This window comes from Saccopteryx leptura, chromosome 1, assembly GCF_036850995.1.
Source record: "Saccopteryx leptura isolate mSacLep1 chromosome 1, mSacLep1_pri_phased_curated, whole genome shotgun sequence".
Taxonomy (NCBI): Eukaryota; Metazoa; Chordata; class Mammalia; order Chiroptera; family Emballonuridae; genus Saccopteryx; species Saccopteryx leptura.
Genome location: NC_089503.1, coordinates 300,652,324 through 300,666,559, shown reverse-complemented (window position 1 = coordinate 300,666,559; position 14,236 = coordinate 300,652,324). Strand labels below are relative to the sequence as shown.

At 35.5% G+C, this 14,236-nt stretch overlaps 1 protein-coding gene across 1 annotated transcript in view; it reads left to right on the top strand.

The window, feature by feature from the left end:
* CFAP54 (cilia and flagella associated protein 54) overlaps positions 1 to 14,236 on the top strand; it is a 322,454-nt gene that overhangs the window by 140,222 nt on the left and 167,996 nt on the right. Inside the window, exons 33-35 of the mRNA XM_066357258.1 lie at positions 9,051 to 9,281; positions 11,492 to 11,634; positions 13,170 to 13,351. Coding sequence (XP_066213355.1) covers positions 9,051 to 9,281; positions 11,492 to 11,634; positions 13,170 to 13,351 — 556 coding nt within the window. The remainder of the gene's footprint in view (positions 1 to 9,050; positions 9,282 to 11,491; positions 11,635 to 13,169; positions 13,352 to 14,236) is intronic.

The window sequence follows — 14,236 nt, the reverse complement described above, 5'->3', positions numbered from 1 at the left end:
ATAGATTTGCAAATATTGTACCAGCCTTGCCTCCCCAGAATAAATCCCACTTGATCATGGTGTATGATATTTTCCATATATTGTTGGATCCGGTTTGCTAATATTTTGTTGAGGATTTTAGCATCTATATTCATCAGGGATATTGGCCTATATTTTTTTCTTTGTGTTGTCTTTGCCTGGTTTTGGAATCAGAATTATGCTTGCCTTATAAAAGGAGCTTGGAAGTCTTCCTTCCTCTTGAATTTTTTGAAATAGCTTGAGAAGGATAGGAGTTAGTTCTTCTTTGAATAGTTGGTAGAATTCACTTGTGAAGCCATCTGGCCCAGGACTTTTCTTTGTTGGGAGTTTTTTGATAACTGTTTCGATCTCATTTGGTGTAATCGGTCTGTTTAGGTTTTCTGATTCTTCCAGACTGATTTTTGGAAGATTGTATGTTTCAAGGAATTTGTCTATTTCATCTAGGTTGTCTAGTTTTTTGGCATACAGTTCTTCATAGTATTTTCTCACAATTTTTTGTATTTCTGTTGTGTCAGTTGTTATTTCTCCCCTCTCATTTCTAATTTTATTTATTTGAGTCCTCTCTCTCTTTTTCTTGGTGAGTCTAGTTAAAGGCTCATAAATCTTGTTTACCTTTTCAAAAAACCAGCTCCTAGTTTCATTGATCCTCTGTATTGTTTCTTTAGTCTCTATGTCATTTATTTCCACTCTGATCTTTATTATTTCCTTCCTTCTACTACATTTAGGCTTTACGTGCTGTTCTTTTTCTAGTTCTTTTAGATGCAGGATTAAGTTGTTTATTTGAGCTTTTTCTAACTTCTTAAAGTGTGCCTGTAGTGCTATGAACTTCCCTCTCAGTACTGCTTTTGCTGTGTACCATAAATTTTGAGTTGTTGTATGTTCGTTATCATTCATTTCTAGGAATTTTTTTATTTCTTCTTTGATCTCATCCTTAATCCATTCGTTATTTAACAACCTGCTATTTAGTTTCCATGTGTTTGAGAATTTTTGAGCTTTTCTGTTGTGGTTGATTACTAGTTTCATGCCATTGTGATCAGAGAAAGTGATTGATATGATTTCAATCTTAAATTTGTTGAGACCACTTTTGTGCCCTAACATGTGGTCTATCCTAGAGAATGTACCGTGAGCACTTGAAAAGAATGTATATTCTGCTGCTTTAGGGTGAAAAGTTCTGTAGATATCTATTAAATTGAGTTGATCTAGTGTGTCCTTTAAGTCTGCTGTTTCTTTGTTAATTTTCTTTGTTGAGGATCTATCTAGTGATGTTAGTGGGGTATTAAAATCCCCTACTATTATAGTGTTGCTGTTGATCTCACTCTTTATATCCATCAAAGTCTGCTTTATATATTTAGGTGCTTCTATATTAGGTGCGTAGATATTTATAATAATTATATCTTCCTGTTGGATTGCTCCCTTTATCATTATGTAGTGGCCTTCTTTATCTCTTACTATGTTCTTTGTTTTAAAGTCCATTTTGTCTGATATAAGTATTGCTACCCCAACTTTTTTTTTCATTTCCATTTGCATGAAATGTTTTTTTCCATCCTTTTACCTTTAACCTATGTGCATCTTTTGTTTTAAGGTCTGTCTCTTGTAGACAGCATATGTATGGGTCCTGTTTTCTTATCCATGCAGCTACCCTATGTTTTTTGGTTAGATCATTTAATCCATTTACATTTAGGGTTATTATTGACATGTAATTGTTTATTGCCATTTTATTCTTTAAAGCTGTATTTCTCTTTTGCTATATTTCTCTTTTGCTATATTCTTTTCCCACTTTGGTCTGTTTACACCATGCCCCTTAACATTTCCTGCAGCATTGGTTTGGTTGTAATGAATTCCTTGAGTTTTTTTTTGTCTGGGAAACTTTTTATTTCTCCTTTAATTTTAAATGATAGCCTTGCTGGATAAAGTAGTCTTGGTTGTAGGTTCTTGTTCTGCATTACTTTGAATATTTCTTGCCATTCCCTTCTGGCCTCAAGTGTTTCTGTTGAGAAGTTGGATGTCATTCTTATGTGGGCTCCTTTGTAGGTGATAACTTTTTTTTCTCTTGCAGCTTTTAATATTTTCTCTTTATCGCTTAGCTTTGGTATTTTAATTATGATGTGTCATGGTGTAGGTTTCTTTGGGTTTCTCTTTAATGGAGTCCTCTATGCTTCTTGAACTTGTGAGAGTTTCTCTTGCATTAATTTAGGGAAGTTTTCAGCTATGATGTGATTGAACAAAGTCTCTATCCCTTGTTCTTTTTCTTCTTCTTCAGGAACCCCTATGATGCGGATGTTATTTCTCTTCATGTTGTCACAGAGCTCTCTAAGAGTTTCCTCTGACTTTTTGAGTCTCTTTTCTCTTTTCTTCTCTGCTTTCATGCCTTCATTCCAGTTGTCCTCTAACTTGCTGATTCGATCCTCAGCTGTATCCATCCTGTTTTTAATTCCTTCCATTGTGATCTTCATTTCTGATATTGTATTTGTCATCTCTGACTGATTCTTTTTTAATATTTCAATATCCTTTTTTATACTTGCTATTTCTTTATTTAGGTGTTTGTGATGACCATCCATTGTTGTTCTAAGATCCCTAAGCATCCTTACAATCATTATTTTAAACTCCGCATCCGGAAGTTTGATTATTTCCATATCACTCAGTTCATCTCCTGAAGGTCTCTCTTGTGGTTTCATTTGGATTGCATTTCTTTGTCTTCTCATTGTGCCTGGGTATCTGGGTGTTTTCTTTGTAGAGCTGGTTGAGTCTAGGCTTGGTGTTGTCTGTCTCTAGTTTTTACTTGTGTTGTTTCTAAATCTTCTTGGATTGGCTTCAGCTATTATTTGTAATCCACTTTAGGATTTGGGCTGCTTTGAAGTCTTGATTTGTTTGTTTTCTTAACAGGTGATTGTCTTGTTTGCTGATCTCAGCAGGGGGCTTATTTGAAACTGTATCCAGGAATGCGGTGGGTGTGACCTGAGGCTTTGAAATCCTCTTCTGCCAATTAATCTCTCTGGGGGCGGGTTGCTTTCTCAGCTTCAGTAGGGGGAGGTGTATCTCAGATCTCCAAGGAGACTTGAGTTACTGCCCCTCCTCCCCACTTCTTGTTTTCAGCTGTGTCTTGTTGTGCTGATTGGAACTGGAGAGATGTCTGTATCTCTGTAACCTGGAAGTACTTTTGTATTTTGCTTTGTGGAAGGATCAGCCCCTCCCCCAGTTATGGCCGCCTCCTGCACTGAATGAGTCAGCTTTTTATATCATTACCTATATTCCTCTCTCCCTCACCATCCGTCTCTCTCTTTCTCCTTTCTTTTTGGAAGACAAGTGGGCCCTTTCAACACTCCTTGTTCCCTGGTCACCAGGTAAGTGGCTGTGAGCAATATTTACTGCTCTTTATCCTTGGAATTGAGAGCCCAGCCTCACCGCCCCCCCCCCTCGTTTCTGTAAGCAGGGGAGATTCAGGCGCTCCCTACCAGGTTTGTTGTGGCTTCTTCTTTGCTCCTTGATTTTTGAAAGCTGTTCTTGTAGTCCAGATTTGGTTTTTCACGCTGATTGTTCATAAATTAGTTTATAATCCAGTTCGGTGGTGTGAGCTGGGAGTCTGTGCGTCTGCCTACTCCACTGCCCTCTTCAGGTCCTTGAGAAATAGACTGTCATTCTGCCAGGCCATCCTTGAGTGAGGATTGGGCTGGATCTGTGATGGAGTCGCAACTATAGATTTTAATAGAACCATTCTCACTTTCTGTTTGTTTGCATTTGCCAACTCTTTGTTTTATTTTTCCTTTACTTTTTAATTTAAATTGTGACATATTTTAGATGGGTATGGACAATAATATAACTAATGAACATGTACTCAATAGGCAGCTTACCACATCAGATATTTCAAACACTTTAAATTCTCATGCATCCCTCTTGGAATGTAATTTCCATCCCCCTGTATCCCAGAAGTACTTTATCATGTTTGTGAATGACTTTATACTTCAAATATATATGTGTAGAGCCCTAAATAATACACATTATTTTTTTTACAGTTTGCTTCGCCATTTTTTTCTCAATATTGTATTTGTGAGATTTTTAAAATTTAATTAATTGTGTTCACATAGATTTAGGGTCACCCCAAATGCATCACCCCTCCCCCATATTCCTCTCAACATCTCCCTTGCCACCCTCCCTACAGTGCCCTCCCCCCTTCCCTTCAAGTTTATCCCATCCTATCATTCCCTTTCCCTCTGTCCTCTTTTCCTCTGGTCCCTTTGATCCCTCCTCTGTCTCTATTCCATTCCTCAGTTCTCATTATTCCTTGGATTCCTCAAATGAGGGAGGTCATATGATATTTTTCTTTCTCTGCATGGCTTATTTCACTTAACATAATAGTTTCCAGGTCCATCATTGTTGTTTCAAAAGGTAATATTTTCTTCTTTTTAATGGCCCCATAGTATTCCATTGTATATATGTACCAAAGCTTTTTAATCCACTTGTCCACTGATGGACACTTGGGTTGTTTCCAGATCTTCGCTATTGTGAACAATGCTGCCATAAACATGGGGGTGCATTTCTTTTTTTGAATCAGTGATATGGTGTTCTTGGGATATATTCCTAAAAGTGGGATGGCTGGGTCAAAAGGCAGATTCATTTTTAATTTTTTTGAGGAATCTCCATACTATTTTCCACAGTGGCTGCACAAGTCTGCATTCCCACCAGCAGTGCAGGAGGGTTCCCCTTTCTCCACATTCTCACCAGCACCTATTGTGTGTTGTTTTGTTAATGAGCGCCATTCTGACTGGTGTGAGGTGATATCTCATTGTGGTTTTAATTTGCACTTCTCTAATGATTAGTGATGTTGAACATTTTTTCATATGCCTATTGGCCATCTGTATGTCCTCTTTGGAGAAGTGTCTATTCATTTCTTTTGCCCATTTTTGATTGGATTGTTTGTCTTCCTGGTGTTGATTTTTACAAGTTTTTTATAGATTTTGGTTATTAACCCCTTATCAGATGTATTGTTGAATATGTTCTCCCATTGTGTGGTTTGTCTTTTTATTCTGTTCATATTGTCTTTAGCTGTACAAAAGCTTTTTAGTTTGATATAGTCCCATTTGTGCATCGTGTCTTTTATTTCACTTGTCCGTGGAGATAAATCAGCAAATATATTGCTGCGAGAGATATTGGAGAGCTAACTACCTATGTTTCATGTCAATTATACATGTCGAGTTACTCATTTCACATCTGTGGAGTATTCCATTGTATGAATAAATAAACTTTACTCAGTCTCCTGTAAAGGAGCATTTAAATTGTTTTTAATTTTTCAATATTGTAAACAGTACTCCAGAGGACAGTTTTGTACATCTCTCCATATGCACATGTGAGAGTTTCTGGTATAAACACATACAAGTACAGTTCCTAAGATATAGACACCTTTGGTTTTTACTTCCATTACTGGATATTGCTAAGTTTCTCTTAAATTTTCATCAGTGGTGTTTCAATTTTCCATTATTCAACATCCTCACCAACACTTGAGATATTATGAAATTTTCCAATTTTTTGTGGAACTATGAATTGTGAAATTTTATTTCATTGTTATTTTAATTTTTACTTCTTTGGTTACTGATGAGGTTAGGCATCTTTTCATATTTTTATTAGACCCTAGGATTTTTCTAGTCTCAGGACTGCTTCTGTACACCCTTGCACATTTAAAAACCTTTTTTTTACTCATTTATTTTTAGAAGTTTGGATACTAATGCTTCTCCTACTTTGTGGCTCATTTATATACATTTTAAAGTTTTTTATTTTTAATTCAAAAGTTGTAATTGTTAATGGAGTCTATTGTAACAATCTTTCCATTTATTGTTTTTGAAGTTGTCCTCTAACTTGAAGTAATAAAGGTAACTTCTTAGTGAATTTAAATTTTTGGTTTTCTCACTTAGAAATTTTATTGAATTATAATTTCATTTTGTGAATGGTGAGAAGAAGAGAACCCTTCTCCCTCCTTTTTAGTTTCATTATTGGTCCCCACTTGGCTAGTCCCATTTATTCAGCAGTCTATTCTGTGATCACTGTCACTTTTGTTAGTTAGCAAGTTTTTATACATGTAGTTTTGTATCACTTGTATGTCCCATTAGTCTATTTGTCTCTTCCCGAGTCTCTATCACCCATCATATTTATGTTAGCTTTAAATTAAGTCTTGTCTGATGGAACAAGTCTCTCCAGCATGGTCTTCTCCCTCATTAATCTTGTCTTATTCTTCCAGAAAGTAGTTTGAAATCGTTTGTCAAGTAATATAAAAATCTTGTGATTTTGCTAGAGATAGAACTAAATATATAGATTGGTTTGGGAAGGTTATTTTAAAAATAATATTGAATCTTTCAATTAATAGACAGACCACTTAGGTCTTATTTAATGCCTCTCAATAAATTTTTATGATATTCTCCATAAAGGTGCTATTCGTCTTTTGTTGGTGTAAATGGTATTTTTAGGTTACATTTTGAATGTTTCTATTCTTTTGTATAAGAATAGAATTGATTTATAAACAACTTTTTTTTTTTTTTTTTTTTTTTTTACAGAGACAGAGAGAGAGTCAGAGAAAGAGATAGGTAGGGATAGACAGACAGGAACAGAGAGAGATGAGAAGCATCAATCATCAGTTTTTTGTTGCGACACCTTGGTTGTTCATTGATTGCTTTCTCATATGTGCCTTGACTGTGAGCCTTCAGCAGACCGAGTAACCCCTTGCTTGAGCCAGCGACCTTGGGTCCAAGCTGGTGAGCTTTGCTCAAGCCAGATGAGCTCGTGCTCAAGCTGGTGACCTCGGGGTCTCAAACCTGGGTGCTGCACATCCCAGTCTGATGCTCTATCCACTGCGCCACTGCCTGGTCAGGCTAAACAACTTAATTTTTTATACAACATGATAATTTATTCATAGATTTAGGTTGTCTGTGTGGGCAGTCATAGTGTGAACAGATAATGCAAGTTTTGCTTATTTCTTTCTAATACTGGAGCCTCTTATTTTGTTTTCTTGTCTAGCCTGTAGGTTAGGACCTCAAATTTAATATTGAATAGAGTTCATGACTGTGGATATCTTTGTTGTAATAAACATTAAAAATACATTTTATTTTCAGATAATTGTACATTTGCAAGTATATTCACATGCAGCTATAAGAAATAGTACAGAGAGATCCCATATATCCTTCACCCAGTTTCTCCTAAGTTAACTAACTATATTACTATAGTCCAATAGTACAACCAGAAATTGACATTGATACAATCCACTGACCTATTCAGGCCACAGCAATTTTGCATGCACATATATGTGTGAGAATATTTAGTTTTATGCAGTTTTAACACATTTTTAGACTGTGACTATCCCCATGGTCAAGATACAGAATAGTTCTATCCTAAGGATCTTCCCCTCACCCCCATGCTACATTTTTATAGCTACAGCCACCTCCCTTTCTTTCTGCTCTCTCAATCTCTGCCAACCACCTACTTGTTCTCAAACTCTTTAATTTTGTCATTTCAAGAATTTTATAAAATAAAGTAACTCATATTTATTTTTGAGCTGCAAGATAAACACTTGCCAACAATATCCTAGGTGGAGACGCAGGACCAAATTGTGTAAGTGTATCAGGATGGCTGGTCCCTGCACTGCTTGAAAGTGAGCTTGGGCTCCTTAAAATCAATAAACTGGTGATTTTATGCCTTGAAAAAAAAAAAGAATTTTATAAAAATGGAACCATACAGCATATGACTTTCTGAGATTGGCCTTTTCTTTCCACTCAATGTAATCACTTTGAGATCCACTCAGGTTGTATGAATAACTAATTCACTTACTACTACTTAGTAGTATTCTATTTTGCATGCACACATATGTGTGGGCATATTTAGTTTTATGCAATTTTAACACATTTGTAGACTGTGACTATCCCTATGGTCAAGATATAAACAAATGGCTGCACCACCATTTGTTTAACCATTTACTCATTGAAGAACATTTGGATCATTTCCAATCTTGGCTATTAAAATAATGATGGTATGAACATTCATGTACAGGGTTGGTTTTTTTGTTTTTTTTTTTAATGTGGGCATAAACCTTAATTTCTCAAGGATAAAATGCCCAGTAGTGCAATTGCTAGGTAGTATGGTAAGGGTGTGTTTAATTTTGTGAAAAATCCCATACTCTCTTCCAGATTGTCTGTACCTTTTTACATTCCCACAGCAGTGTATGAGTATTCTAATTTTCCCTCATGCTTGCCAGCATTTAGTGTTATCACTATTTTGTATTTTAGTCATTAAAATTAGTGTTATTGAAATTTTGTGACTTTAATTTGCATTTCTCTAATGGCTACTGGTATTGAACATCAGGTAAACTAATACCAAGCAATAGTATAAGAGCGTTATCAACAGTAAAAAAAAATTGCTAAAACTATTTTGAAAAAATGAAGTCATGCTATATAAACAACTATGTAATGATAAAAATAGTTGGGCTACTTTGAGATCTTGATAGGAATAATTTTAAACAAATATATATTATACTTAAAATATAAACTATTAGTAAATTTTGAAATATACTTTTTTCAGAGCATATTGAGCATAAGTTTATGAAGTTATTTCATTTATCATTGACTGATATTTTATTTTCTTCTTCAGTCTAAAGAATGTTAGGAAAAATTTTGTGTCATTGTCTTTTTTCTTAAGGAACCATACAAAGAAATTATTTTCTTGTTCAGTTAGTTGATGAACAATTATAATTTATTTGTCAAATCTTAGTGGCCTTTTGGTTGTGGGCAAGAAAAGCTCTGTTCAGTTTGAGCTTAGGACACAGACCAGACATCAGAGAGACTTGGAGACACTATGTAGTTTACTTTGTCTCTGGTGTTTAATCTTATGCCTTCTTTATTGTCCTATTTCACATTTTCAGCATTAAAGAAACAATAAACAAGCCAGAAACATTTATACAGAGCAGTTAGGTGACTTCTTGATTATGTACAAATTGGAAGCATTTCTCTTTAAATATCTGAAGGTTTGTGTAATTTTAAAACTTCTTTGTCCCTGGGCAGAAATAAGAGAGCCGATGTTAGAAAAATAGCACTTCAATACCTGGCAGTTTACTTGAATCCTCTAATATTTAATTATGTTAAAAAGAAGAGGTTCCATCAGATATGTCTTGAAGAGATGCCCTGGAAGGCTCAGATGAACCTGTATCTGGCAGGTGCCCACTTCCACCTGCTTTTACTGAAGCTAGGAGAACGCACAAAGATACGATATGGCTCTTCACATGCAACGGTCAGGTAGAGTATATTATTAGTGAATAATACTTTTGAAGTCTCAAGAATATGGATTGTATTTGTATGTTCTGGGCTGCAATGTTGATAACTTAAAGTGGTTTACAGATGCGTCTGTCTGTCCTGGCCAGTGATATATTTCTTAGTTTCTTATCTTAAAATATTTCCTGAACAGGCCATATATCTAAGTGCTTATGAAGTACTAATTTGATTATAGTTTGACTGTATTTTTCAATATAGCTTTCAGTTGAAAGGGAAAAATATAATTCCAAGAAAAATTTAATATTGTTTGTACAATAATTATATATATTAGTTGGCACTTAGAGACATTTTAAGCCTCAATAAATACATATTATTAACCTCTATAAATATCACATTTTCTCATACAATGTAAAGTTTCTGTTATTAATTCAAAAGACATTTATGAGCTTGTTGATTGTCTTTGGCTAAAGTGTTATGGAAGATAAAATAGAAGAGAAATACATAAATGGCATACTATGTAAGCATAAAAAGAAGATGTGGAGTCATTCAAAAACTCCTTGGTGAGCACCTTTTAGATGCAAGGTACTGAGACAGGTCCAATGGGATATGCAAATTAGAATCTGAGAGGGTAGATCACAAGTATTCATGAGTAATTGTAGATAGTGCTAGAAGGTAAAATACTCATGAAGTCTTCCTTGTTCCTGGGAAGGAGGCTTCCCTCTGGCTGAGACTAACAGGAAAGGTTTCATGGGGAAGGGCCACTAGGCCTCACTCTTGAAAGACAAGCAAGACTTAGAAATGGGCAGATAAAAAAAAAAAAAGCATTCCAGGTAGATGGGAAAACATGAGTTAGAGCCCCAGTAGGAAAAATACAGGATGAGAACCCCAAATGATCTAACCAGATTCTAGGGTATAAGATAGATAGCAGTATAAAATAATTAGCAAAGTATGTCAGTACCAGGTCATGAAGAGTCTTAACTATCTATTAAGTCTGAACTTTATATACAGAGGATATTATTGAGAGTTTTTGAGCAGAGCTATAATAAGAAATTTATCTGGCAGCAACATACTGAGTGGACTGGAGGAAGGAAGGATATGAATTAAGAAGACATTTATTTCAATAATCCAGTGATTAAATATACAGGTTGAAGTTGACAGTGAACTTGATCCCAGATTCTGTTTCTCCAGAATTTTGTTTAAAATCAGACTGAACCTTTGCAAAAATGTCTCCAGATAGATCCTTTTCCTATGTGAGATAGACCAGATTTGCATCTAAGAAGTAGTTAGAAAAAAAGATAAAAGAGATTAAGTATAAATTGCCAGTTCTAAAAAATAGTCAGGGGCAGGTAAAGTATAGCATAAGGAATATAGTCAATAATATTGTAATCACTATGTATGGTGTCAGAAGAGGTGATCACTTCAGAAAGTATATAGATGTGAAATTACTATATTGTACACCTGAAATTAATATAATATTGTATGTTACCTGTAATTGAAAAATAAATTTGAAATAACACAAAGCAACACAGTAAAAAAAAAAAAAAAAAGTAGGCCTTATAAAGGTCAAACATTTGCTTTCCTAGGGGAAAAATGCAGTTAGATTGCCTGCCCTACAGGAAAGGCTTTGACAAAGTGACCTGTTCATGAGGTCATGGAGGGAAAACCATTCAGATCAGGTGGGCTTTCTTACTGCTCACTGAACACCGAGAAGTCTTCTCTGAATTTCCAATCATACACGACGATTCATGGTTGATTACTTGGTAGCACAATAATTAGAGAATGATCAAATTGGTGTCAGGGTAACTTGTGGCTAAATTGAGTTTTATTAAAACCATTTATTTATATTAATATATACTCAGTATGTATGTATAACACATGTATGTATGTAGGTAGGTATGTATGTATGTGTTGTGGAAGACTGTTTCTTGCTTCGACCTTAATTAAATTACTGTTTCAGAGCTCTTAGTGAGTATAGATCTTCCATTCCCATTCTCATGGGCCCTTTCAGCAAAACAGATATTGATGTTAAAATTCCCAAGAGAAAAGTAACCGCATAATTTAAACATTCTATGGAAATTTGTTTAGCTTTGGTTAAATGCCCAAATGAATTATGATCCAAAATTTGAGAGCATTAACTTATAAATATTTAAAAAATTAAAATAGCTTGAATTTGACAGATTAAATTAAATTTTGCTTATATTGTTGTTTGATAAGATTTTTTTTCCTTCTTACAGTTTCCAATCATGTGATCATGATATATTCTCACTATATAATTCAGGAACAGTATTACCAACAGGAAAATTGACACTAGAAAACTATAAAATGATGCTTGATTTCCTTCATACAGGTATAAAAAGAAAGGCCAATTTAGCACCAGGTAAAATAAGTAAATATACTATCAAATTGCTTCTAGATTTTAATTTACTAATGCAACACACACACCCTGGCAGACACAAAGAAATACACACACCATTTTTCAGTGACTCAGGAATTTAGTTGAGTTGTGACATTTTGCAGGAGACTTTTATTTGCTCTATTTTTATGGTAATATCATATACATTTGGCCTTAGCTGTTTTATAGAACCGGTTTTGTACTTAGAGCAGTCTACTTTTTACCTTATGATCTCCAGCTAGCACCTTCCACAAAAGCTTACTCTAGAAAGAATGCAATAATATTCTGATGGCAGGACCAACCAATGTTGTCTTCTGGTGAGGTAACAGGGGTGGAGAGGTGAAGAGGTACAGGTGAGCAAGGCTCTCTATCTGCATTGATGACACTATTCATAAGCAATCACCTACCTTGAATACCACTCACTTCACAAGTAAAAAATTATTTCTGATATTTTATGCTATTACAGACCCTTCTATGTACATCTATATATGTATTTTAAAAAACATATATTTTTGTGTGTGAGAGTAATAGAGACAGAGAGAGAGGAAAAGAGAGAGAGAGAGACAGGAGAGGGACAGACGGACCGACAGACATGAAGGGAGAGAGATGAGAAGCATCAATTCTTTGTTGCAGCACCTTAGTTGTTCATTGATTGCTTTCTCATTCCTAATTAGATTTTTAAAGTGGTATTTTAAGTGCAGGGTAACCTATTGCTGATCAAGACACTTCATATGCTGGCTAGCTACCCCAGGAGTGTTGATTTATGTTTGAGGTATTTGACATGCTTCTAATTTTTTCTGGAATTTAGATTAAGTTTAACTGGTGCCCACATGTCATATTATGAATATTGAAGTATTTGAAAGTAAATTTCCTAGACATAGAAAGAGTCTGAGTTTTGTATGTAGATTATAATACATAGCTTCTTGAGTTTTTTAAAACTAGCTCCCTATCTAAGACCTTCCATGAGGTCGGCAATAGAATGTTCTGCTATTGACTCACTACTTAATGCAGAGTTCTAAGAGAACGTTTGTGGCAGGAGAAATCCTCCATGTTTTAATGCCACAAAAACAGGAGGTTGAGTGGTTAGGGTTGCCGCACTGCTTAACTCTACGAAATGGTACTCACCTTCTAGTGTATGTGCCCTGGGAATGGCCTGTTTGGGGGAAAATTAAGGAACAATGTGATCCAATCATTGTTCCCTCAAAAAAAAAAAACAACCCAAAAAACAAAAACACATGACATTCCTGCTTCTGCATTGTTCCTTTGGCCATCACCTTTCCCTGGAATGTTCTCTGTAGTTTTCCCGCATAGCTGAAACGTGCCCATCCTTTAAGACCTAATCTAAGTGCTTCCTTTTCTAGAAACATTTCCTGGTTCATTGTGTTCATGACAATCCTGTCCTTTTTCCAAAATGATATAGCAATTATTATCTGAATTACTCATTTGATGCTTATCACTTACTGTGTTTTCTGGAACTTAACTCTCTATTTTCAATAACATACTTTATTTTTGTACTGCAGATACTAAAGAGTTTTTGGCATTTATTAATTCTGAAATGAGTGATGAAAATGTTCTTAAGACACAAACAGTTTATGAAACAGAGTTTCAATCAGGTCTCAGTGCTAAAGATAAGGATCGAATATCAAATTTGAGTCTATTGGATCATTTTATGAAAATCTTCTTGTATTGCCGAAGAGCAATGGTAAGGTGTTGTTTGTATTTGCTAACATAGTAGACTGGACATGTAAGATATATTTTATTTATTTGCTTACTATCTATAAATTCAGTTTTAATTTTGAGACTAAATTTGCTGTATTTTGTGTTAGTAATTTTTGAGGTTTGCTTGCCATGGTAATGAGGCTTTACCCATTGTGAAGTTGTCAGGGAAAGTAATGAGTTCCTTTTAGTCATAAGTCATCTGTGGCATTTGTCCCTGTCTCTGTCTACAGAGTCTTCATGAATATCCACACAGTCCTCTGCTACTTTCTTGCCACACTTGAGACAAGGACTTCTCTGGTGACACCAGGGGTATTGTCTCATATCTTGATACTTCCCAGGATCCAGTAGACCCCTTTCTTTCCAATAGCACAGGGAAAGAGGTTTCTAGACCACAGGAAAGATCTGCCTCATCCCCCTGACTTGCTTGTATAGGCCACTTGTGTTTTCTCTCAAATGTTTTTCTTTTTTCTTTCTTAAATATTATGTAATAGTTTAGTAATCTCAAAATTGGAATCATCAGTTACAAAGAAATTAGTTCCTTTTTATCTTAATTAGAAAGGGGATACTTCAATCCTCTCAAGAGTTGGGAGGAAATCCACCCTTTCTAGACAAGAAAGAAACACACTTAAGTTCTCATATTCTCTGTCAAGTGGAGAGAATGGCTTTTTTTTTTTAATTATTTTTAATTTCTGAAGCTGGAAACGGGGAGAGACAGTCAGACAGACTCCCGCATGCGCCTGACCGGGATCCACCCGGCATGCCCACCAGGGGCGACGCTCTGCCCACCAGGGGGCGATGCTCTGCCCCTCCGGGGTGTCGCTCTGCGGTGACCAGAGCCACTCTAGCGCCTGGGGCAGAGGCCAAGGAA